Below are 23813 nucleotides of genomic sequence, written 5' to 3'. Positions count from 1 at the left end.
GGCTACTTGTCCATAACCCCAAATTTGCACCAGTATTGGTATCCAAGGCCTTCTAGGAGCCTACAACCATCCAAGTCAACCTGACCGGCTGTTAGAGCACCTTAAATAGACGAGCTACTGCAGCCGGGGTGTGTGTCCTGCGCCTGGTGGCATTCTAGGTCTGGCTCACAGCAGCACCACTTTGAGTCTAATAATGCTGAAAGTGCTGGGTTTTGTATTGGTCAGATCAGAGGAAGGCAACTCAGAGACATTCTGTGGGGCTACTGCTCATGTTCCCCCCCCCCCAGCTTTGTGCAAAAGAAAAGAGGTTTCTTCCCAGCTTAAGAACAGGTGTGAAATCTCAGGTTTGGTGTGTCCGTCCTTTATAAGCTTGCACCCATTACCTACAGTGTGAGCAGTGTAGAGGGCAAAGAGCAGAAACACTCACAATGATATGACAGTCTAGAAGACAGCTACATCTCTGCCTTATAAATGGCATTATAAATTAGGACCATTACTTTGAATTCATGGCATGGACAGACCCGACCTAACCCCAGTGTTAATGAAGAACCCAGCAGTAGCTGAATCAAGTTGGCCTTGCTCAGTATCACTAACAAGATTTGAAGGCAGATAACTGCAGCTTTTTCCGATTCAGCAGCCTATGGCTCACCGGTCTCTTTATTGTACTGTGGCACAACCAGCAAGCATCTCCAGAGAACATGTGCTACACACTGTTTGTTACGAAGACCAAAAGTGCCATCAACACTGGCCTCCTTCAGGCTGCATCTGAAATGTGCAAATTATCAGTCACACATAGGGAATCATGCAACAGTTCAGTATCTTCAAGTGTCCACTGCCAACGCTGGATGGGTAGTAGTACAGACACCTTGTTTCTCAAATGATGCTGCTGCTGTCTGTTCCAGAAGCCAGACTCACTTTTGTGCCATGTAGTTGTGGAAGTACTTGTGCAACAAGGTGATACAAATGCCACTGGGAAGAGCTGGTGTGCTCTGTTGCATGCAACTGTGACAGTGACAAGTCCAGCAACAGAGTATTGGACACATCAGACACAGATTCTGAGAGGGAATAGAAATGGGTAAACTATGCACAAATCACGGTGACTATTGTTGTGAGTAAAGGTAACTCAAAGGGGTGTTGCACTAGACATTCCATAGGTCATAGTTATACGTAGGGGGTCACATAAGAATACATGGTTATACATTGGTATTCACATAATATACAAGACATTCAACAGTCCTACTAAATCATAACTGTTCTAAAAGTAGTTTACATGTATTGTCACTGTATTCAGTGATAGTAAGAAGATAATTACAGTTATTCCATGTGTGTGTTAGACTTATGTCTCTAACCAAACAGAGAACATCAAAAAATACGTTTTATAATTAGGGTAGAAGTCTTCTTATCTGCATAACTTCATAAAAATAGCAGACAAAAAACCTGTTCTCAAATCAGTACATTCTACACATAATGACAAATATTTTGATGTATTACATGGTATAAACAAGCTCATACTGTCCTGTGACTACAGACTTTTGCTTTAACCGAAGGCAAAAAAGTACAGGAAAAAGTATAAAATATATCAGCTGGGGCGAAATATTTCCCGAACTTTCCCTAACAGTTCTTGTTTGAGTGCATCGTTGCATGATCAGTTGTATTTAGAAACTTTCTGCCAATTTTGGTCAAAATTAAACTATATTTCTACGCGCTAGGGCCCTTTTGGTGATTTTCTGATTTGTTTGGATTGGATGCCCGATAACATTTAAACATTATGTGACAGAAAAACTGCACCACTTCCAGCATCTCTGTCTGCCCCGGTGATGCCCACCAGATGTGTGTCTAACATGGTCGCAATGACATTTTCCTAGCTGACTGGTTACCCCTTAGTGCCTCAAACAGGTTCTAGCTGGTAGACTACAGTGACCTGTTTTTCCAGACGAATGCCACGGAGGCCTTCAGAAATAATATTCCAAGCTGGGGGGGGCCATGTTTGGTTTTGACCATAAAGCTATATGTCAGCAGTATGTGCATCCGCACTGGCTGAGACCAGCACAGAACAAGGCTCTTGCCTAAAGTGTCCTTTACTTACAGAACCATGTACAGCTCTGGCTCCACCCACACAAGCCAAGTCCTCCTCTCAGATCTGCAGGTGAAATCCCACTGAAATCAGCACAGTGGCACCTGTGTCTCAGACAGGAAACTTTGTGCCTCTCTCTCTCTCTCTCTTTCCTACTGGCTATCAGGCTGTCAAACACCATGACACCGAGGCCATCGTTAGCTCGGGGAGTCAGTAATGGAATCTGAGTAATATTACATTCATGCCCCCCCTGCCCAGCACAAGTAGGCATTGCATCACCCTAACCAAATTGATTAGGTCAAAATAGAATCCTTAATTAATGAGAAGTCAGGGCTTGTCAACAAGAAATCCATTAAAGACCAGTTCAGTTTTAATTTCAGTCAGGCACCGTTGGGACGTCTCTGTGGATTCATTACTGTTTTGTGATCTATAGTCTCTCTCTCACCCTCCCTCCCGCAGCCTTGTTTTTTACCTCCACTGGCTCTTTAGAGCCCCGTTTGGTTCACAGGGATAAATGGGAACCTTGAGCCAAATTCAGCTCTAGTGTAAGGTGCAAGTCTGTTGTGTTGGGTGGAGCTGCGCCTGCCTACAGCCCAGCTAAATTTGGCCCGTGCTGTCGATGCCTGGTCCCTGCAGCTCAAACCTAGGACGGTCCTCTCAATGTTCAGCTTCTCTGCATTGTTCTAACAACATACCGCAGCTGTGCCCTTGAGAGGTCACTTGCTTCTAGGCGGAGGGAAATTTAGGGTCTTATTTAATGATTATCTTATTTTACTAACATTGATGACAGTGCCGTTCCTTCCAAAGGACCTCAACATGCTTTACAAACAAAGGGGCAATTCTCCCCAGGGGTACACCCAGGCAACCTCCTTATATAGAAAGAGTCACTTCACCAAGCAATGAAGAAATGCAGCACTGTTTAGCAATGTACAAGAGAGAAGTGTCTTGGGGGCAGGAAACGAACCCATATTCCCTAGCCAACCGAAACAAGAAGAAGAATTTAAGGTGAGATGAGATTACCTCATGTTGGAGTTTTGGCAGGACCCCTGCGTTAATACCCTTTACTCTTGCAAAAGTCTCATTGCATCTTTAATGGCCCGACATAGTGAAGACCCCGGACGCATCTTATCCAACAGACAGCACCTCCAGCAGCACAGTGCCTCCTAACACCGGGCTGGGGGTTGGTTCTATTTAACAAACCAGAGGAAGTTGTACCAGCTCCTCACCCATCACCACCACCACTTGCTACAAGACTTGGATTTTCCCTCCTCTCAAAATATTCATCAGGCCTAGCCCTGCTTAGTTTGGGAGATGCAACCAGACTGCAGCTCAAGGTGGCATGATTCTTTCCATAATAGATACTGATCAGCATCTCTAAGCACCTAAAAACCTTTAAAAGTCTGGCTCTGTGTGCATGCCCATGCAAACAGGATTTTTATTTTGTAAGACTCAAGCTGCAACAGCTGTCCATTCTGCACTGGAGTTTATAACCCTTTTGACCTGCCTGTCATTGCCACAGCAGGATTAGGATTTCAGGTGGGCAACAGACAGCAGAAACTTAAAGCTACACAGAACATGTTTACCTGCAAATGTTCCCACTAACAAAAAAATGGAAGGGAGAGGAATACAAGGACAAAGCGGCTCAGAGCCCTGATTTAGCTATACAGCGCTTAGGCACATGTATAGCTTTACGCATGTGAGTGGCCCAACTGATGTCAAAGTTGACTCTTCGTGTCTTAAAGTTAGGCCCATGTTTAAGTGCATTGCTGAACCAGGGAATCAGCATAATTATTTCGCAGTTAAACCAAATGAGAGCCCGAAGCTCAGCCCCAGAACCAAACATCCCCATGGCACTGGTAGCTGGATACAGTTCAGAATCTGGATCCACATTTCACAGTTCCTTAACTCAATAACAGACCCTAGTGGGGCCTCTTAAAATCCTAAACATCGTAGACAAACCATCTGTCAAAATCTTCATCCAAACACACCCTCATGTGACCCTGAATTTGGCAAATGTCCCCAGTCTCTAAAATCAGCTGAATCATAATCCCGGCTCAGACCACCCTGCAGTTGTAGAACTTCCAGTGTCACCTGTTAGGCGTGACCCCTTCCCTTCTCCGCGGTGAGCTCAGCACCTACCATTCTGCTTGGCTGTCTCATAGTCCTCCTTGCACACCAGGCGCCCATCTTCCATGAGGTAGAACTCATCGCCTGTGGCCAGCTGGCGGTTGCAGATGATACAGGCAAAGCAGTGCAGGTGATAGACAAAGTCCTGGGCTTTCCGGACCACCTGGGTAGGGGGGATTCCTTGCTGACAGGCCGTGCATTTCGTACCAAAACGCCTGAAAGGAGACCAAGTGGCAGCTCTGACACGGATGGAGCAACAGTGAGGAATAATGCACCAACTAGCTAGGGTGAGATCTCAGCAGCAGGGGAGTGCTCACTGGAGGGGGACTGGGAAGGGGGTGGGAAAGAAGGGGCAGAGTTGAAAACTGCAATCAACCTAATTATGCATGACATTTCACACAGCAAGGCTCTATCTTCTTTAGCATGAAAGGCTGGCCTAATGGATCTGAGGAAGGTTTGATTTTAATGGTCCTTTTAACTAATGCTTATAGGCAGTGTGATTTCCCCTGCAAGGACAGTACATATTTCATCCACATTAATACCAAATAAATTCATTACGGGCACGGCTAGCATGATGAATCCCAGATTAATTCAGCATGATAGGGCTGTTACACTGCAATGACACCTGGCAGAGCGCATCTGCTGCACAAACGTGTGTCTCAGGCCGCGTGAGTGTGTCTGGGCCAGTGACTGTGCCCTGCGGGGAGTATCTGCACATGTGTGCATCTGAGCGAGAGGATCTGTGCCAGTGTGGGTGTGCCTGAGAGTATCACTGTGAGTGTGCACCAGAGCAAGTGTGTGCCTCAGTGTGCAACTGACAGCTTGCACGTGGGCAGCTGGGTCTGAGAGCGAGTCCTGTTGTGTGAAAGTGGGTTTGTGGCTGCCTGGGCTGGTGCAGCTGAATGTGTCTGTGTGGGGTGGGGGGGTCTCTAAAGGTCCGTAGGTGTACAGCTCCACGTGCATTTGACTACATGTGCTGGGGTGCCTGAGTGGGGGGAGGCTGTCTAGGTTGGACTGGGCATATGGATACAGACTATTGTTTAAATCCAGCTTGTTACCCATGTTTAAAAACACCACATCTGTTGCAGGCTTCACAACATCTGTCATTAAATACCCTGGGCTTGATTCTGACCTCACGTACCAGTCTGACACCAGCACAACCGACTTCCCTGGAGTTACGCCCAGTTGGTACAACAATAAGTGCGATGGGAACCAGGCCCTCTGAGGTCAGATCTAACTACAAAACTAGCCAACTCTGCAGTTGTAGCACTATGGCTTCTGAGACAACCACCATGAGCAGGAGGACAGCCCAATGGCTTGTTTAATAGCAGGGTTGAACTTGATCTTGTTTACTGTCACATGTATTATATATTAGTACTGCAGTAGCACTTACAGCTGCCCCAAATGAGACCAGGGCCTGGTGTGCCAGGTGCTGTACATACACAGAGCAAGAGACAGTCCATTCTCCAAAGACCTTAGAATCTAAATAGACAACACTGACAAAGGGCAGGAGGGGAAACTGAGGCACAGAACAGTGACTTGTCTTAAGGTCGCACAGCAGGTTAGTAGCTAAGTCTCCAGATGCCTCGGCCAGGGCCCTACCCATGAGACAGCATTGCCTCAGGTGCATATAGCTATGATACCATTTTTAAAAATCAAATGTAAGTAACCAGTGAAGAAACCAAAATGTTTCCTGAAGGGGGTGAAAAAGGTGACTCAATCCAATGACTGGCTCCGACTGGCTCTTGATGGGGTGGCTCATTCCTCCCCTTCTTTCTGCTCTGGAGCACTAGGTGTTACCAGAGTGTGAGCTCATTCCCATGGTGAGGCTCACAGGAACATCACAAACAATGCGGTGCAGAGCATTTTCCTAGCAAAGGACTGATTTCCTGGGGGTAAGTGCAGTCCGGGTCGCAAACAACGGGCAAACCACTGAGCTGCGGAATGGCAGTGGCCAAAAGCACAGTTTACATACGTGCACTAGAGCCATGAAAGATAATGTCTGGTGTAAATTTAATCGACATGCAGACAGTGATTCATGCCAGGGGGGTCGCGAGAGCACAAGAAAAATGAAAAATAAATGGACTGCACCACCACAATTTTTAGCAATAGAAGCAATTTCCCTGATTGTAGGATTTACACCACTGGCTAGCGAAAGCAGCTTCAGCTCATCTTTCATGTCCTGCCTGCCCAGGAAAGTCTCTCTCTAGGGCTCCCCCAGCGCTGCAGCTCCTGTACTGTGCAGTTACACAATCCACTGTCAGTAATAAGGCTTCCCCTCTCGTCTGATTCCCTTATAAACTCCGTTTCTACACTAGACACCTTGCAACCCCTGCTTGCTCACGCACCAACACCCACACAGCTCTATTCAGCGTCCGCGATTTGGGGGGGGGGACACAGTAGCACAAGACACCAGTAATAGGGGCTCAAGGCAAACTAGTAAGCACAGCCCAGACAGGGAACGTGGCCAGCGGGGGAGGACCAGGGCATGTGGTGGATGTGCTAAGTCATTCCCCACACAGCTTAGGCCAAAGGCAATTCTGTGGAGTGCTAAACTCAGTGTCAAGGTGCCCTCGCCTATGGGGCTGGGGCGGGGGGGCGGGCAGGGGCGCGGTGTGTCAGTGTTCCCACTGGTGCAGAGTGCATGTGGGTGCCTGCAGTTTTTCCCCCATTCCCCGCCATACCAGCCGGCGTGCGCTGAGCACATATATCTGCTGTGTGTACAATTGCCGTATAAAGCAACATTCAGGATGCACACTTTGAAAAATAAAAGGTCAGGAAATACAATGCTAAGGCGGCAACAGCAACTTTAACTCAGCCACGTTGTGCATGCGCTGTAGATTTTATGGCATACAGCTGACACCAGTCAGCAGTCATCGAGCCACTGGACTGGGAAACGGCACAAGTGGGCAGCGCGGGCCAGTTCACGAGGCTGTTTGAACGTGAAAGTTTCCACTGGAAAAAGTGGTGTGTGCACACACAGCCCATTATGGTAACTTGAATTTTTTTGCATTTGATTTCCTTCTTTGAGTTTTTTTATTTGTGAGGTTATTCTTTTCTTAGTTGTATTTTTCAATTAGCCACTTAAAGTCTGACGCAGGGCGTGGGAACATGGGCAAATAGCCTGCCGTGGTTAGTGCAGAGTAGCTATGAATGGTCACACAGGGTCAGCTGTACTGCCTCCCCGTGTGGACACGCTTACTGTGCACTCAGAGTGTGGTCTGTAGCTTAATGCACTTTCAGGTCACACCCTAGCGTACTGTGCACTAACTTCTCTGTGCACACAAGACCTCACACAACTTATCCTACCAGCCCTGGCTGCTTGGGTCGAGTCATGCAGGACCATGGGGGCTTCGTGCCTCTCTCCTACAAATCGTTACAGCTGCTGACTGAACGTGACTGGTTTCAATCACTAATGTAGCCTTTTACAGTTTTTTTAAAATGTTCCCCCTACCCACGCAAAGGCTACGAGTGAACCATGGCCATGCTGAGGTCAACGTTCGAGGCCTAAATAGCTAAACGTGGATGTCTAATGTGAGCCACCTAAATCCACAGGGGAGCTGAGAGACCTGAGTTTGCAGTTCTGCTACTAACGTGCTGTGTGACCATGAGCAAGTCACTTCTCCTCCCTGTCCCTCTGTTTCCCCTCCTGCCCGACATGTTTAGACTGTAAGCTCTTCAGGGCAAGGACTGGTTCTCCCGCCACATCTCCACAACCACAGAGGGCCTACAGCTGCCCAGCGAGGCAAGCTCTTTAGTAGGGATGGTCATTTCTTATGTGTTTGTAGAGCATCCAGCACAATGGTACCCAGCCTGGCTGAGGCCTTTACACACCACTGCAATATAAATGCTAACCCATAACAGCAGCTGCCAGACAGTAACAGAGAAGCACCCAGTAGTTAGAGATCACAGTGACTGGAGCCTTACAAAAAGCCAAGGCAGATGGCGTAGAGATAGATTGGAAACTAAAGACTGGATCACAAGCAAATAGGAACCCCCTGGAGATTACAAATCAGAACAACAGAGTGCATAGCAATAATACACCGCATGGGGGGTTATGGGAACTTCAGGTTCCATGGGACACCTGCTCCCCTGCCTTTTGCTTTCTTAGGTGGGGGTTATGTGGAAATAAATAAAGGAAAACTTTAGTTTCAAGATTCAGCCCTTCATATGCAACATGCTAAATTGTGGCTTCACTGAAATAAACTGACGGCAGAGCCCAGAGAAATTCAGCTCACTGACGGATATCGCCTTGTGTTGTCAGGGAAATAACTGAGCCTTTCACTTCACTTGGGTTGATGGTCTAACTATGGCACTGGTGTGACTCCCTCAAAGCCACTCGAGCTACCAGGGATGTACTTGGCCCAAGATTTCTAGTTCTCAGGGTGGATAGTGCGAGCAATATCAAATGCTTTTTGAAACAAGAGTGAGTATGGCACCCAGGAAAAGGAGGAGCTGCTGGGAGTGACAAGAGGAGGAGATGCAAACTTCCCAACACATCTCTGCTAGTGCATCTAACTTCTGACCAGCAGGAGCCGTTGCTATCCCAATCCTGGGCCTCTCCCCTGCTCTGCCAATGCAGCTCATCCTGACCAACAGCATCCAGCTATTTCCCAGCCCCGGCTCTCCCCTCATCAGAAGCCATCCACTGGGCTGAACTGTGCCAAACTTGTGTGATGTCAACAGATGGCTGGGAGGGTGAGATGCCAGGCTCATATCAGCTTGTGAGTGACACAGAAAAGATCTGAACTCAGCTCTGGGGTGGAGAAAGGGGAGTGCATTGGCCCCACTGAGCACTGAAATGTTCAACGAGAATCCCAGTGCGTGGCTGGAAAACGCACCACCAAACGGATGGAAAATATTGGTGCTAACATGATTTCCAGAGAGCTCGACACGCTTGTCACTGAAACGCTGGTTCTACTCCCTCCTCTAAGACTGCCACCTTGGTACGTCATTTAGGCCCTATCCAACAATCAGGTAAGAAGGGGTGACTCCTGCTGACAGCCTACTCTGGCATAGGGTGGCGGTAGGCACTTGGTTATTTTGCTGTGTGCTAGCACTCCTGCCCAAGTTATTGCACCTGGTAAGGCCGGGCATCCTTCCTCCCCTGACTCTGTTAGCCCTCCCGGAGTGCACTTTTCTCCAAGACACCAGTGCCATTCCATGGGCCTGAGCCAACCTCACTGGATTCAGTGTGTCTTTCTATTGACCATAATGGGCACTGGATTGGGCCCTGTTTGCCTTACCTCCTACCTCTTAGGGATACTATTCTGCTTAGCATGAACTACTCCAGAAGGTCATGTATCAGTCACATGCCATGAACCTGTTTCAAATTTACAGCAAGTTTTTGCTGGACGTAGCACTTACATCATTGTTCCAACATCTCAATATCATGAGCTGCAGAGCAACCCCTCCCCTGTGGAAAAGCCTGGTCCAAGAGGGAGATTAAGACCTTGTTGGCTATCTGGGAACCAGCCAGATACAATCAGAAGGTGCATCAGCAGGTCTCTGATCACCTAGCTGACAGCAGGATCCAGCAGACAATGTGAATATAAAGTCTATAAAGGTGCAATACAGTTGGCTGAAGGACTTGGTTGAGGTCTCCTGCCACCAGCAGACAGGCTGTCCCTAGTCTGGTGAGCTGGACTTGGTGCCAGACCACCAGAGCCATTAACCTTGTAGACAACAGGAAGTCAAACTCAGTGGGGTGGTGGAGGAAGTGGTCTGGCAACAAGATAAGGTTCTTGCTGACTCAGTTATAGTGCCACCAGCTCTGTGTAGTCTGTGTATGGGGCGGGTGGGGAGGGGGACTGGGACAGGAGGGTATGGACAGTGCTGTGTGGGCAGCAGTAACATAGCCATGACTCTTGGTGCATGCGCACTATTGGTGGACCTGTCCTCTTTTGGGGTTGGAAGCGTCTACCCTCTACTATCCCCACCCTGCAATTGCACAGCCCAGAAAACCCTCCCACCCCCCACACCTCTACTCAATGCACCATATAGCCAAGCAATGAGCGTTCATTTTAAGGTTCAATGACAATCCCCTTCTCCCGTCACCAAAGCTCACAGAATGAGAAAATTGCCTCCACACCAACTGTAGTCCCCAGCACTCATGGTGGCAAAAGCAGCATCTGATACAAGCATATATTCTGTCCTTAAATATTGCAGCCTGGCTTCTCCCCTGCCTTGCTTAGTCATTTACACCATTCCCATTCAGTAGCGTTTTACAGTCACTTTGCAGAGGGCTCATTGACCAGGAGGGAATCGAGCCCTACAAAGCTGACTGGCTCCAGTTCCCCCTACCAGGAAATTCAAGCCACACATTTAAACACAAACAAACCAGGACTGTGTTATAGTCAACAAGTGATTTGACTGATCTGAGAAACTGGCTTGGGGCACCAATTGCTGCTTTGCGGCCCTGTTCCTTTCTATAGGGTGTGTCTACACCGCAAGCAGCAGTGTGATTGCAGCACCTGTAGACACACCCAAGCCGGTTTGGATCTAGCTAGCTCAAATAAGGATAGCAATGAAGCTGCAGCAGGGCACGCTTTTTACACCCTCTGCACATGTCAAGCTGCTCCTGCAGCTGTGGTGTTGCTGCTACTGTTATTTGCCTTAGGTCGATCAAAGCGAGCTGGGCCTGTCTACACATGCTACAGTCACGCCTCTGATTGCAGTGCAGATACCCTGCGTCTCACTGATCTAGTCCATGTACAGGGTGACCTTAGTTTGTAGCCTCTGATCTTTAACAGGATTCACAGAGAACTTTTCAGACACCTACTCTTCAAGCTGACGTACCAGGGTCACAGGCAGTGAATATTTCCCCGCTGAACCTGAATACGACACCCGGGCTTTCTGCTTAGCTCATTGGTCATAAAAACCCTGAGCAGCCCAACTGCACTGTGGTCTGGTTTCCTGGCAGCCTTATGGTAGATTAGGCCACAGGCATCTGGAGGAACATTTGGTAATGTCAGGGCGGCCGTAGGCTTCAGCACATTAAAACAAGCACCCCCTCCCCGGCACTAACCTTGCTTGGAAGTCATGGATAGCTCTGACAAGCCAGCTTTGGTGGGAAGCAAGTGAACGGTTGGCAGTCAAGAGAAGTGTCTTTATAGAAAATGAATACATAAGGAGAGTCGAGGTCACAGCTCTGACCAGGGGAACAACAGCCCATAGACAGGGCTGCCTGGCTGGAAATTTGCCCTTGTGCAGAGAACCTGAAGAACTTCGGTGCAACCTCAGTGGTCCTTAGGCTTGTGCTGCCCCTTTGAATAGGTGTGAGTCCCACCCACAGTGAATAACTCCCAGTGGAACTTTGCCCACAGAAAGCCAACATTCATGGCAACCTGATGAAGGCACCATGCCAAGCAGGGCACAGGGACCATCCACTGCAGGGGCTGGCTCAAAGCAAAGATCTACCAAAAGTTCAGAGGCACCGACAACCCCGAGACACAAGACAGCAAAGAACACTGAGGAACTCATCTCTGACTCCATGTGGTCCCTGATGGGGCCAGGAGATGACTGCATGCTCACCTTTTCGGACCAGTAGGAGGCCACACTGGACCAGAGGGAAGGACAGAAGAGGAGGCCAAATACAGGTGGGAGTAGGGGAAGGAGGAAGGCAGGCAGGAGGAGACGGAGGCCCAAGAGAGAGACTGGATTCAGCAGTTTGAGACACAGCTATAAATGATGATGGAGTCTCTAGCACACCTCCTCCCAAGCTCTCAAGCCCCAGCTAGCATCTGCAGCCTGCCCATGTGCAATGGCAACAATATCCAGTTCCTTTCTTCTCACACTGCTGCCCCGTGCCAGTACTCAGAACTGGTTCCTGTGGGCACTGCGAGGACACAAACCTTCCAACAGCTGCCACCTACCTCCTGAAAGCACGAAGCATAACTGCACTTCAATGTATCTTTTTGCCCCCTTTGGACAGTGTGAAAAATGTTCTGCACTTTTTCTATTCTAATAAAAAGTCATGTTCTTTAATAGCCCTTGTCAGAGTATATCAAAGGCCAGGAAACACTGCTAAGTAAATACTTCATTTGTGATTACATACAGCAATGATTGCCTGACATCAGATCAATCAGTTTTTAAAAGGCAAATTAATTAAAGGTATGTGACACAAGCACATCAGCATGGAGTTTTCACTCCACTTCCCCTGTCTTCCCCAAAGCAGCAGAGTGAGCAAAGTACCAGCACAGAGCACCTGCTATCTGGCTTGCCTGCCTTGTTCTCATGGCAGCGGAGGGCGCAGGACTCCAGACGGGCTGAGACTGAGCACTGAGATGCCACAGCCAAGGTCGGGGGGCCCCTTTGTGCTATATGCTGTGCACACAGAGACAGACCAGGAGGAAATCAGGCCCCGGCCTAACGAGCTGACAATCTAAGATGGAAGGGAGGAGGGCTAAGTATTAGAGCTGCTTGGGGATTCAATTTACAGTTGAAAAAAAAAAGACTAAAACATTTCAACGGTCAGAACTGAAATGAAACATTTTGAAATGATCAGAAGGAAACATTTCATCAGCCACAGTCCAAATGGTTTGTGGCTTCTTGGATTATGAAAGTTTTCAAGATTTCAACTTTTTGTTCCGCTTCAGGATGGGAAAACGTTTTGAAAACTCTCACAGGCCAGGAAAATCTGCCCAGCTTTAATAACCACCCCCATTGGGCAAAAGGGGAACTGAAGCACAGACTGATAAGATGACAGTAAGTCTGGGGCAGAGCGGGGACTGAATCCTGAGTCCTAGGGCCACCTTATCCACAAGGCCATGAGCAGCCCCTATAGTTCTATCCTGTCTATTCCCAGAGGTTCTGGAGCACACAACCAGCAGCAACAATTTGTATCTCAGTTCACTGACACTCCACCTCTGCAGGACGCTGGCCTGCCCCCCCTGTCTCCCAGAGACACTGCACCCTCAACTGCTATCCATTTGTCAGCATCCTCATAACTGGGGCCTGGCTCCATCAGCCAGGCTAGCAAAGGCTGGCAGGGTCCAAATGAGTCCCAGCTGATGTGACCACCAGTCATGTCCCTGCTGCCTGGGGGAAAGAGTATCCCTGCCGATGCCTCTCTGTGCAGACGAGATTCCTTCAATGTTGTTGCATCGTGACCCTTGGTGGATTTGCCAGTCCTTGAAGCCCCCTCTGTGACTAACACAGCCTGCATGGCTTATGGGTGTAGAACTCCTGGGGACGATTGGGAAGAGAGAGAGGCTGAGAAGCAAGTTCCATCCGTCCCCGGCACCAGTTGGGAACCCCGAGATCATTCAAAGCCCTTCATGGTTTCAGGAGCAAAGGCAACCTTGATCACGTGGGTCAGCATTTGCTTCTTATCCAGCTCAGCTTCTGCCCCGCAGGTCTTCCCAATGCTGCAGAACTCTGTCAGGGAGCAACAGTTGTGTTGATGGCCAGTCTCTAGAGTACTATAGCAATCCTCTTGTGCATGGGGGGTGGGGGGGAGCATTACCTCCCGTACGGGTGGATTTGTGTTCCATGACAACTGTCAGCACAGAAAGGCTGTGTCAAAACAACTGGCTTGGTCAGCCTCCATTGTTGCCGCCAGTCAAGACAGCCACAGCATTGTCCCACAGGTGGCAGAGCTCAGCCTGGCTCAAAAACTGCCCTTTGCACCATCTAGTACAGCAAGGAAGACAGGCACAAGCCTCTTTACTCCAGAAAGTCATAGACTCCAAGGCCAGAAGGAACCATTGTGATCATCTAGTCTGGCCTCCTGGATAGCACCAGCCAGAGAAAGCCCCCCAAACAATCCCTAGAGCAGATCTTTTAGAACAATATCCAATCTTGATTTAAAAATGGTCAGTGATGGAGAGTCCACCATGACCCTGGGGAAATTGTTCCAATGGTTAATTACTCACTGTTAAAAATGTACACCTTATTCCAGTCCAAATTTGTCTAGCTTCAACTTCCAGCCATTGGATCATATTAGGCCTTTTTCTGCCTATTTTTAATGATTTGTTCCCCATGTTGATACTTCTAGGCTGTGATCAAGTCACCCCTTAACCTTCTCTTTGTTAAGATGAATCTATTGAGCTCTTTGCCTCGGTTTCCTTTCCAGGTAACACCCAAGAGAGCTCTGTGGGCTGGTGCCATGTCTGCCCTGCTCCGTGTCGGGGCATAACAGAGAAGCTGGAGAGTGCTGCAGCATGAAGAGGCAGGAAGGTCTCCATGACACCAAATAGCCACTGTGAGGGGATTTAAGAGAGCATATAAACCAAGGTGACAGGTAGGACTCATCAGCAACCCCCCAGACCTTGTCAGAGGCAGTTGCTGGGGCGCTATGGGATAGAATGCCCCACATGTACTCTTAGGAACCATCACTGAGCACAGAACCAGAGGTGGATGTGACAACATGGTTGTGAAGGTGACACACACCAAACCAGGTGACTTTGAATTAGCTGGTGGTACCCATAACCAGTTACAAAATCAGGGCAGTAGTCAGAGTGTGAGCAGGACCGTTCAATTCTCTGTTTCCACATCTGGGGCTAATAGTCTTTACCAACCTTGCAGGGATGCTGGGACGGAGGCTCACAAACTTCGGGCCTGCCCCGCACTGAAATCAATGAGAGTCTGGCCAGTGGGCCATGGATCAGGCTCTTAATGTTTGTGAAGCTCTTTCAAAACCTTGCACAGGAAGTTGCTATTTCAATGCAAACATTGCTGGATTGTTGCAATATTTTATAGCCTACATCAACTCGCATGTGGCCAGCAGTATTTGAAGACCAGAACATTTCAGTATGACACACCATAAACTGGGGGGAGAGAGGGAGTTGCAATAAGGTACAAGAATGCATTTCTCACCTGTAGGAGGCAGCACCGCCCTACACTGCCTTTTCCAGTGTCCCATACAGTTTATGCACAAGCAGAAGCACCATTAGTCTTCATACAACTAGATCAGGGACTCTCAAACTTTATTGCACTGCGACCCCCTTCTGACAACAACAATTACTACACAACCCCCAGGAGGGGGGAACCAAAGCCTGAGACCGCCCGAGCCTCGCCGCCCCAGGTGTGGGGGCCAAAGCCAAAGCCCAAGGGCTTCAGCCCTAGGTATGGGGCCTGTAACCTGAGCTTAGCCACCCAGGGCTGAAGCCCTCGGCCCCGGTCGATGGGGCTCAGGCTTTGGCCCCAGGCCACAGCAAGTCTAACGCCAGCCCTGGTGACCCCATTAAAACGGGGTCATGACTCACTTTGGGGTCCCGACCCACAGTTTGAGAAACGCTGAACTAGATAAAAGGTGCCAGTCTCTAGCCCGACCACAAAGTGCCCAATTTAAATATCAGCCTGATGAGGGCAGGAGGGAAGAGCAAAAAGAAGAGGGGGGAAATATGGCTTTTTCTTGTATGTTAAGGGCGAGGCAAGAGAGATTTTAAGGCTCTATCTAGCCCACCAGTCAGGGAGATTTGTAAGGTGGTCAGATATCCCGGTGGGGAGAGTGGGCTGGATGGAAGATAGATGCCCAGAGATAGGGCTCCATGCTGAAGGCTGAGACCCTAGAGCAATGCATTCATTAACAGCCCCCACTGTCCCGAACACGACACTAAAAATGGCCTGACGTAACACCGCTAAAGGGATTGTAAGCAAACAAAACCCAAGCACTCATTTCTGCTGGACAGCCTGGACAGCCATTTCGGCTCTCCCCCGGGAGAGACACACACAGCTGGAGAAGTGAGGAGGATATTAAGCCCCTGGATAACGGAGTGGATTAATGCCAACAAGGTGCAGGCAAGAGGTATCTGACTTCAAGGGAAAAGAATAAAATACAGGGATTCTTATTGATCTGCCTGGGGCTTTATAAGCTGTGCCTGTCACACAGTCCTTCCCCGTGCATGGCCTGTGGGCACCTGCACAAAATGCAGCACACACAATGGAACAGATCCCTTCACCCAGCCCTGGAGCTCATGACAATCTTCGCATCCACACCCCCATTCCCACCCCACAGGCAGAACCAGCCGGCCCAGTCCCGACCATACTCCTGGAGCAGCAGGTGGCTTCTTGGTGTTCAGGGGCTTGGTCCCACCAGGGAGAGGTTGAAACATGGGGGTCATGATAAGTGCGGCCCCTTGGATGTTGGGCGATATACCAGCCATGGCTGAAGAACACTGTGAGTGCCTCCCGTTCTCCTGTGCAACAGGAAACCTCCAGCCATCCTCTGCCCTAATTCTCTATCTAGTCCCACACACACCGCTTCTGGACATGCTGGCCTCAGTGGAGCGGCCCTGATTTACATTACCTGAGCACACCCCACCTATGAACAAAGGAATTTGGAGTGGGCGAGGGAACACGCCTTGACTCTAGGCCACTGCAGCCAGAGGCCCTACAACAAATGGTTTTGCAGGCAGACCATGCATTGCTGGCACTGCCCCTGAAATCCTGAATGAATACACAGGGCTGATAGAGGGACTGCATCTGGAAAGGATTACCATGCCTGGACTCCAGGGGTGAGAGTGTGTGCACGAGGAGGGAGGCATTCCTTCAGCTCAGGGATCCAGTGGGGGTCCCTCTTCAATCTCCCCAGGAAGCAGAGTCACTTCTAGAAGCTCTGTATTTCCAACGGTGACCTAACCATGGACAGTGTATTCTGCCTGTATTGGGTGTATCCAATGGCTCTAGCAGTGTACAGCCATTGGAAAGGCCATCTTGCAGGTGGGATATAACTCTGAGAGCCTGACCCCTTGTGGTAATTTAAGATCCTATGCCATGACATTTGGCACAAGCTCAGCGGGTATTAGCTCCAGTGCCAGCCAAATTCCAACTTGGGCAATTACATTCCGCCTCTCTAAACTCCTCTGGCCTTTCAGTTGGATATGGCATTCTGCCTGTCTGTTCCAAATTGTCGCGCAGTGTTGCTGTATGCTGTCAAACAGCAGTTGCATTTCACCCCAGAGGTGGCTGCACGTCAGATCTGTACAAAGTGATTTTCCCTATCATTTGTACAAGCAATCAGTAAAGTGCTTTGGGATGCCATATGATGAAAGGCACAAGATCATTCTGCTTAACAAAGGTTTCCAGTGGAGCAGATGAACCGATGACATGCTGCCCCTTCTAAAAGAAATAAAATGATGGGGTATCGTTGTCGCCGGACGCCTGTGACTTCGGCAGCGCCGCAAACGTATAGGGACTTGCCACGTACATAAAGAAATGACACAGCCTTATGCCATGTAGCTGTGCCCTGCTTCCCTTTGCCAAGTCCCTGCAGCCATGCCGCCATCTTCAAACGCAGGCACCTCCAACAGTGCCACTCCCTCACAGCACTCAGCATTGGCCCAGCCTCTGTATGTCCAGCCACCCAGCTAGCCGCCCCTCTCTGCGTCTGGCCCTCCATCCAGCAGAGCTGCCCCACACATTTATCGAGCAGTGTCCACTGTGTCAGCAGGTCACATTCAAAGTAGTGCTCCTGCACTCACACTCACGGAGCAGTTTCTCTGCACACACACCAAGCCTTGCTACATATCATATCAGCTGATGTATACATCATCTTTCACAAACGTTAGGTGCTTTACAGAATCAAAGCCCAATTTCATTAATATAGGAATCACTTCATCCATCATCAACATGCAGCCACCTCTGGGGCAGAAGGCAGCAGTCACTTCAAAGGCACCAAATTCAGTTCAGCAGCACTCCATACAAGAAACTAATTAAAAGGTGCTACCTGACTTTTATGCCGAGGGGATATTGGGAGCCAGAAGGTAGTCACCCAAGATGGAATTTGGTCAGGCAGCCAGGTTAGCACACTTACAAAAACTGCTACAGTCTTGGACTTTTACTGGCATGAGTGATCTGGACCGCAGTCTCATGTTTCAGCCAAAAGAGGGCATTGCCAGCAGCTCAGTGCCCCCTAATACCGTGCTAAGGCATTGCTCATGACCAACCCACTTGGTCTCCCAGCCCAGCACTGACCATACCAGATGTTGTTTATCAGTGAGATCTCACAAGACCACATGCAGTCCCTGGGGATATGGCCATGGAGAAATAAGCCCTACACACCTCCAGCAACACTACATCTAAGAACACCTGAGTTACCAAATTGGATCAGAACACGGTCCATCTAGTCCAGTATCCCATCTCCAACCGTGGCCAACACCAGATGCTGCACCCCCTACCTCATCCAGCAGCGCCCTCTGTGTATACACCCAGCACAGATCTGTAGACATATCTTGTTCACACACATAAATACAGCAGTGCCATCACTGGGAACACCGTCTTAGCCAAAGAGTGAGAATTGTAGGGCTCTAAAGAACTGGGATCCTCAGGGATAATTTCAGGAGGCAAGGAACTTAAGAAACCCCATTTGCTTAAAATCTCATTGGACTGTCATATGAGAGACCCAGAGCAGGTATAAATCCACCACCTGTGTTGGCAAAGCTCACTCCGATCCCAGCCAAGAAACCCCTCTGAAACCCACACCATATACTACATCTGATTTCCCATTTCCACAACTCACAGCTGGTTACTGAAATTCCGTGAACTCTTCACAGCCAACATTTTCCTCCCTTTTCCTGGCCCACGATTGCCACTGTCAGATGTTTGTTCCGTGGATGCCACTTGGCTGGTGGGGAATGACAGACTGGCATTGCAAACCCGAAGCAAGGCTCCTCCAGGGCAGAGCAGAGCTACCCACCAGCCCAGTAACATGTGGGATCTAACTTCGGGCCACTGACTCAATGACAGCAAGATTAGGCCCTGACACCAGTGTGCTCAGAGAGAGAGCACTCTAGCATGCCAAAAAATCAAACCTGCCTACGCTGGCGCTTGTCTACCTGCACCCTGGCACCTTTGCTCTTGTGTGCATCTCCACACGGCCGATCACGATTTCCAGAGGGAGCTGGACACAGATAATTCTGCAGGAAAATGGACCCTCTTGAATCTTTCTGTTGTCTCCGCCATCTCAATGCCAAGCACACAACGCAGACTTGAGTAGCGAGGGGCATGAGGCATGTGTCAGCAGTTTAGCTGGTGGAAACAGCGCTCATTTGCGGGGTGAGGAGGGGTTAAAAGGGATCCATGACAGTGACTCGTCTTTTAAACTCTCAGACTAGAGCTCCCAAATCAACACAAACGTCCATAAAACTCTGCCCTGATCCCTGAACAAGTAATACCTAAGAGCTCTGGCTAGCCCAGGTAGCTAGTCCACAAATAGAGCTGCAACCACAGCTCCAGTCAAAGGCCCTGCATTCACAGTTCTCCCCCAATCTCCCATTCACCCTCATTACTGCAGCAAGAACTTTCCTTTGGGGCTGTAAATTGGCAGACTTGTTCTTAAACCAGATTGAAATTTGTTTGCTAAGTCTGAAGGAAATCTGATAAAGGCCAAGATTTTCAAAAGTGACTCACAACATTCAGGGTCTCTGTTTTGGGGGGCCCAGCTTGAGGCACCTCAGAGGGACTTGCTTTTTTAGAGGACTCAGTGTTTTCTGAACTGAGGCCGCCTTTTAAGATGTTGCAAACTGGGCATGTCAAAAACAGAGACTGAAAATTGTGAGTCATTTTTTTAAATCTTGTTCAAAATGCCAGAAGTGAAATGTGCATAATCACAATTTGACCATCACAGAATCCCCAATGAATTTTGTCCGTAATAATACGTCTACATCATGCTCCATCCTTATGTCTCCAAACACTCTACAAAAAGTTCGTGAACTAACTCTCAGAACATGCCTGCAAGGTATTATGAACCTGGGGAAACTGAGGCATAGAATAGTAATGAGACTGGAACAAAGCATGCAGTCAGTCTGTTGCAAAGCTAGGAATAAAAGCCATTTCTGTGCCGAAGGATTAGCTTACCAAGGCAAAGGTGGAGAGAGCCCAGAACTGGAACTCAGGAGAGCTGCTTTTTGTTCCCACCTCTGCCACTGACCTGCTGGGCGATCCAGGGCAAGTCATCTCTCTTTCCCCTCCCTCCCTCTGTCTGTCTTGTCTGTTTAGCATGTAAACTCTTGGGGGCAGGGACTGTCTCTCACTATGTGTTTGTACAGCTCCTAGCACAACGGAGCCCTGAACTTAGCTGGGGCCTCCAGGTATTACTGTAATACACATAACTAATGCACACCCAAACCAGTATGCACTATCTGCAGTGCAGTAGATTAGCAGAGAGGTGTTTGCAGAGAGTGAGAAACTTGCTTTAAAGACTGACTGAAAAGGAAAAAAGATCCACATTGGCCCAATTGCCCTACAGAAATATAACAAGGGATGAAATACAGGGCCTGACAGTACAAAGAGTGAAGGGTAAGAGAACCAAGACACTGATATCAAGTGCCAGGGGACTGCTATTATTACCCCTGGCCAAAGGGTTATCAGAAATTAGGAGACAGTTATCAGGCACAAGCAGAAGGTAGATTAGGACATTGCCAACAGCGGGCATGTGGTGAGTCCCAACTAACACACACACTGAATTTGTTTACTGCCATTGCGTCCTCCATGTCTTCCCCTCCCTCACCTGTTTTGTCCACCTGGAGTGCTCTAGCGTGAGCTCTTTGGGGCAGGCAACACCTGTAACAAACCAAAGTCACTCCAGTTCCTGCCACTGAAACAGACAACCGTGATGATGGTGACTGAACACTGATAGCAAATCCAGCTGTCCTACAGGCTATGTTTACACACCCATGTATGAGACACACAGCCACTGTGAAACAGCCTTGCCACCCAGATACACAACTGAACACAACTGAACCACTCACCGGGAGGTGGCGCATTGTGTTATCCTAACACAATGGAGCTTTAGGAGCCCGGCTGAAAGGTACTATTGCTTATACTTAGCATCTCTATGGCATCTTCCTTCCAAGGAATGCCAAGTGCATTGTAGATATTAACCACTTGAGAAGAAGGATGGTTCAGTGGTTAGGGTCTGACCCAGGACGTGGGGAGAAATTCCCTGTTCTGCTGCAGACTTCCTGGTTGACTTTGGGCAGGTCACTTAACCTCTTTATGTCTCAGCTCCCCAGCAGTACAATGGGGATACTAGCACTGCCCTGCTGCACAGGGGTGTGGTGACAATAAATACCATACAGCTCGTGAACCACCTCAAGATGTACAGATTCAAGAGCACCAGGCTACAAGAGCTAAGTATTATTAATTCAACTTTAAGATACAAGCAGGTTTTTTTATCCCCATTCTACAGGTAGGGTAAATGCAGACACAGAGAAGTTAAGTGAGTTGCCCACACAGGCACAGTCGGGACTAGAACTCAGGACACCTGATGCCCAGGCCTCTGCTCTGCTTTCTCACTTTCCTACATATTGACACCAGCATGCTAGTCCCACGACATCAGGAATCTAGGCTGAGCAGCCTAGTTAATAGTCAAGGCTACCAGGAGCTGCTCTGAGCTTGTTACACTATCAACACACAATACAAATAGGATGACATCCCTTGCTATGCTGCATTGGGGGAGGGAGCCAGTCTTCCTCTCCTATTCCCTGCCTCTCCTCTATAGGAAGATCTGTGCCCTCCCCCACCACAACTTCTCCTGCAAGAGGGAGGGGAAGAAAGAGGCCACGCTGAGTCGCTTAATGCCCTCTCCCCTCTGAGAAGTTGCATTAAATCTCCGTGGGGATGGCTGAACTTCTTCTAAAACTCAGAAAATTGCATCACTGATTTCACCCTCATTCATTGAGCCTCCATCCTGGTAAAGAGTGGGGTGCTCCTAACCAACTCTCACCCAGGCCCTGCACATGCTGGTCTGTCTGTCTGTCTGTCTGTCTGTTTGGAGGCCAAGATCGCCTTTTGGATCAATTTCCCCTCTTGCCCCCATTTTCATCCCGTGGCCACACATCCTGTCCCCACCTCAGGAGGAGACGGTGCCACCCTGCATTCCTTCATAATGGCCAGCGCCATGACAACAGCCATTAAAGATGGCCACCTTCCAAGCTCAGCTAGATCTACTGTAGCCACTGGGACAGATGGCACAAGGGAATATGAGCAGCACCTCCTCGAGAGGTGCAGCAGAGGGCGCTCTCCACCTGCCTCATCCTGCTCCCCCAAGCCTTTTGGGACTGACTCCTCCCAGGCCAAGAACCACCAATGCCTCCTGGATTGAACCTTCTAGGTGCCCTTGTTGTGCCATCCTCCTGCGAAGAGCAGCCGTGGGGTGCCTGGCATGGAACTAGCAATATCGGCAAAACTGTGCACAGAGATAGCGGAACTACCCAATCTAACCAAGTGGGGTTACTGGGGTCTCTGAATGCCTGTGTCTAGTGATGTCCACGTGAGTCTGGGAATGGCCTCCAGTCCATCTTGAAGGAAATCCAAAAAGAAAGCGAGACAGTAGACTCTGCACCCCATTTACCAGGAGTTGGGGGACAGGGGAAATCCTGACCTGGGATTACAGCTGGAGGGATACTATTCACTTCACAATTCATCAGAGAAATGTCACCATATTTGGGGGATGAGTTGCTAGACAAATACTGGCTTCATTATTCTCCCACCTGACAGAGTTGGGCAAGGAATGCGCGGGACCATGCTTGAATTTTGCAACATTTTTAAAATCAAATATTCCTGACTCCTTTGTGGCCTGTGTTCTCTCCCAAGACTCCTTTAGTACCGTGTAGATATCTCACCGATACCCTGTGTGCATCTGATGCAAGATTACTTTAGAAGAGGGATCTTTATAAATACCTTAGGCATGAGCCGGCAAAGAACATCGTGGCCTGGGACTCTTTTACAAGTGGGGAAACAATATCATGGTGTCAGATGCCACGGAACGCTCAGATCTGGAGCCCAGGTAGAACGGAGCACAGTAATGGGCAGCAATGAATATGGAGCTCTCTGAGAGGAAGCCATTTGCATTACATTGTCTTTGTGCCTCCTTGCATAAACGTGCCATGTGTCTTAGGTCTGATGGCTCTGCTATCATATCCAACATACTCCAAATGCACCTTGTTCATTCCTTTTCCTCTCAGCCACCAAAAGACATCTTGGGCCAGATCCCCTCCTGGTGTAAATCAGCATCACTTCCTTGTCTTCAGTGAGCTACACCAATTTCCACTAACCAAGGATCTGGCTCATACATATCTTGCCAGATCTTTAGCTGATGTAAATCAGCATCGCACTATTGACATCAGTAGAGTTACACCAGTTTAATCAGCGGAGGATCTGGCCTGATACAGATACAGATATTAACTGTCCTTTATAAAATCACTGCATTTTGCAATCAGGGGATAAAATGTACTGCTAAAAGTCCAATTTTCATTGCAAGAATAATGCCCTTTCATAGCGGAGCCATGGACAGTCCAGGTTTGTACATCAGATAGTTAGCAATGGTTCTCAACCAGGGGTACATGTACCCCGGAGGGTATGCAGAGGTCTTCCAGGGGGTACATCAACTCATCTAGATATTTGCCTAGTTTTACAACAGGCTATAGAAAAAGCACTAGCAAAATCAGTACAAACTAAAATTTCATACAATGACTTGTTTATACTGCTCTATACGCTCAAATGTAAGTACAAAAATTATATTCCAATTGATTTATTTTATATTATATGGTAAAAATGAGAAAGTCAGCAATTTTTCAGTATGGTGTGCTGTGACACTTTGGTGCTTTTATGTCTGATTTTCATAAGGAAATAGTTTTTAAGTGAGGTGAAACTTGGGGGTATGCAAGAC

At 48.7% G+C, this 23813-nt stretch overlaps 1 protein-coding gene across 1 annotated transcript in view; it reads right to left on the bottom strand.

The window, feature by feature from the left end:
* The window catches only part of LHX4 (LIM homeobox 4), a 59249-nt gene that overhangs the window by 10467 nt on the left and 24969 nt on the right, over window positions 1-23813 (bottom strand). Inside the window, exon 3 of the mRNA XM_037907186.2 lies at window positions 4214-4416. Coding sequence (XP_037763114.1) covers window positions 4214-4416 — 203 coding nt within the window. The remainder of the gene's footprint in view (window positions 1-4213; window positions 4417-23813) is intronic.

The sequence above is a fragment of the Chelonia mydas genome, chromosome 8, assembly GCF_015237465.2.
Source record: "Chelonia mydas isolate rCheMyd1 chromosome 8, rCheMyd1.pri.v2, whole genome shotgun sequence".
Lineage (NCBI taxonomy): Eukaryota > Metazoa > Chordata > Testudines > Cheloniidae > Chelonia > Chelonia mydas.
The sequence above is the reverse complement of the archived record's forward strand: the minus strand, read 5'-3'. Positions and strand labels throughout refer to the sequence as shown.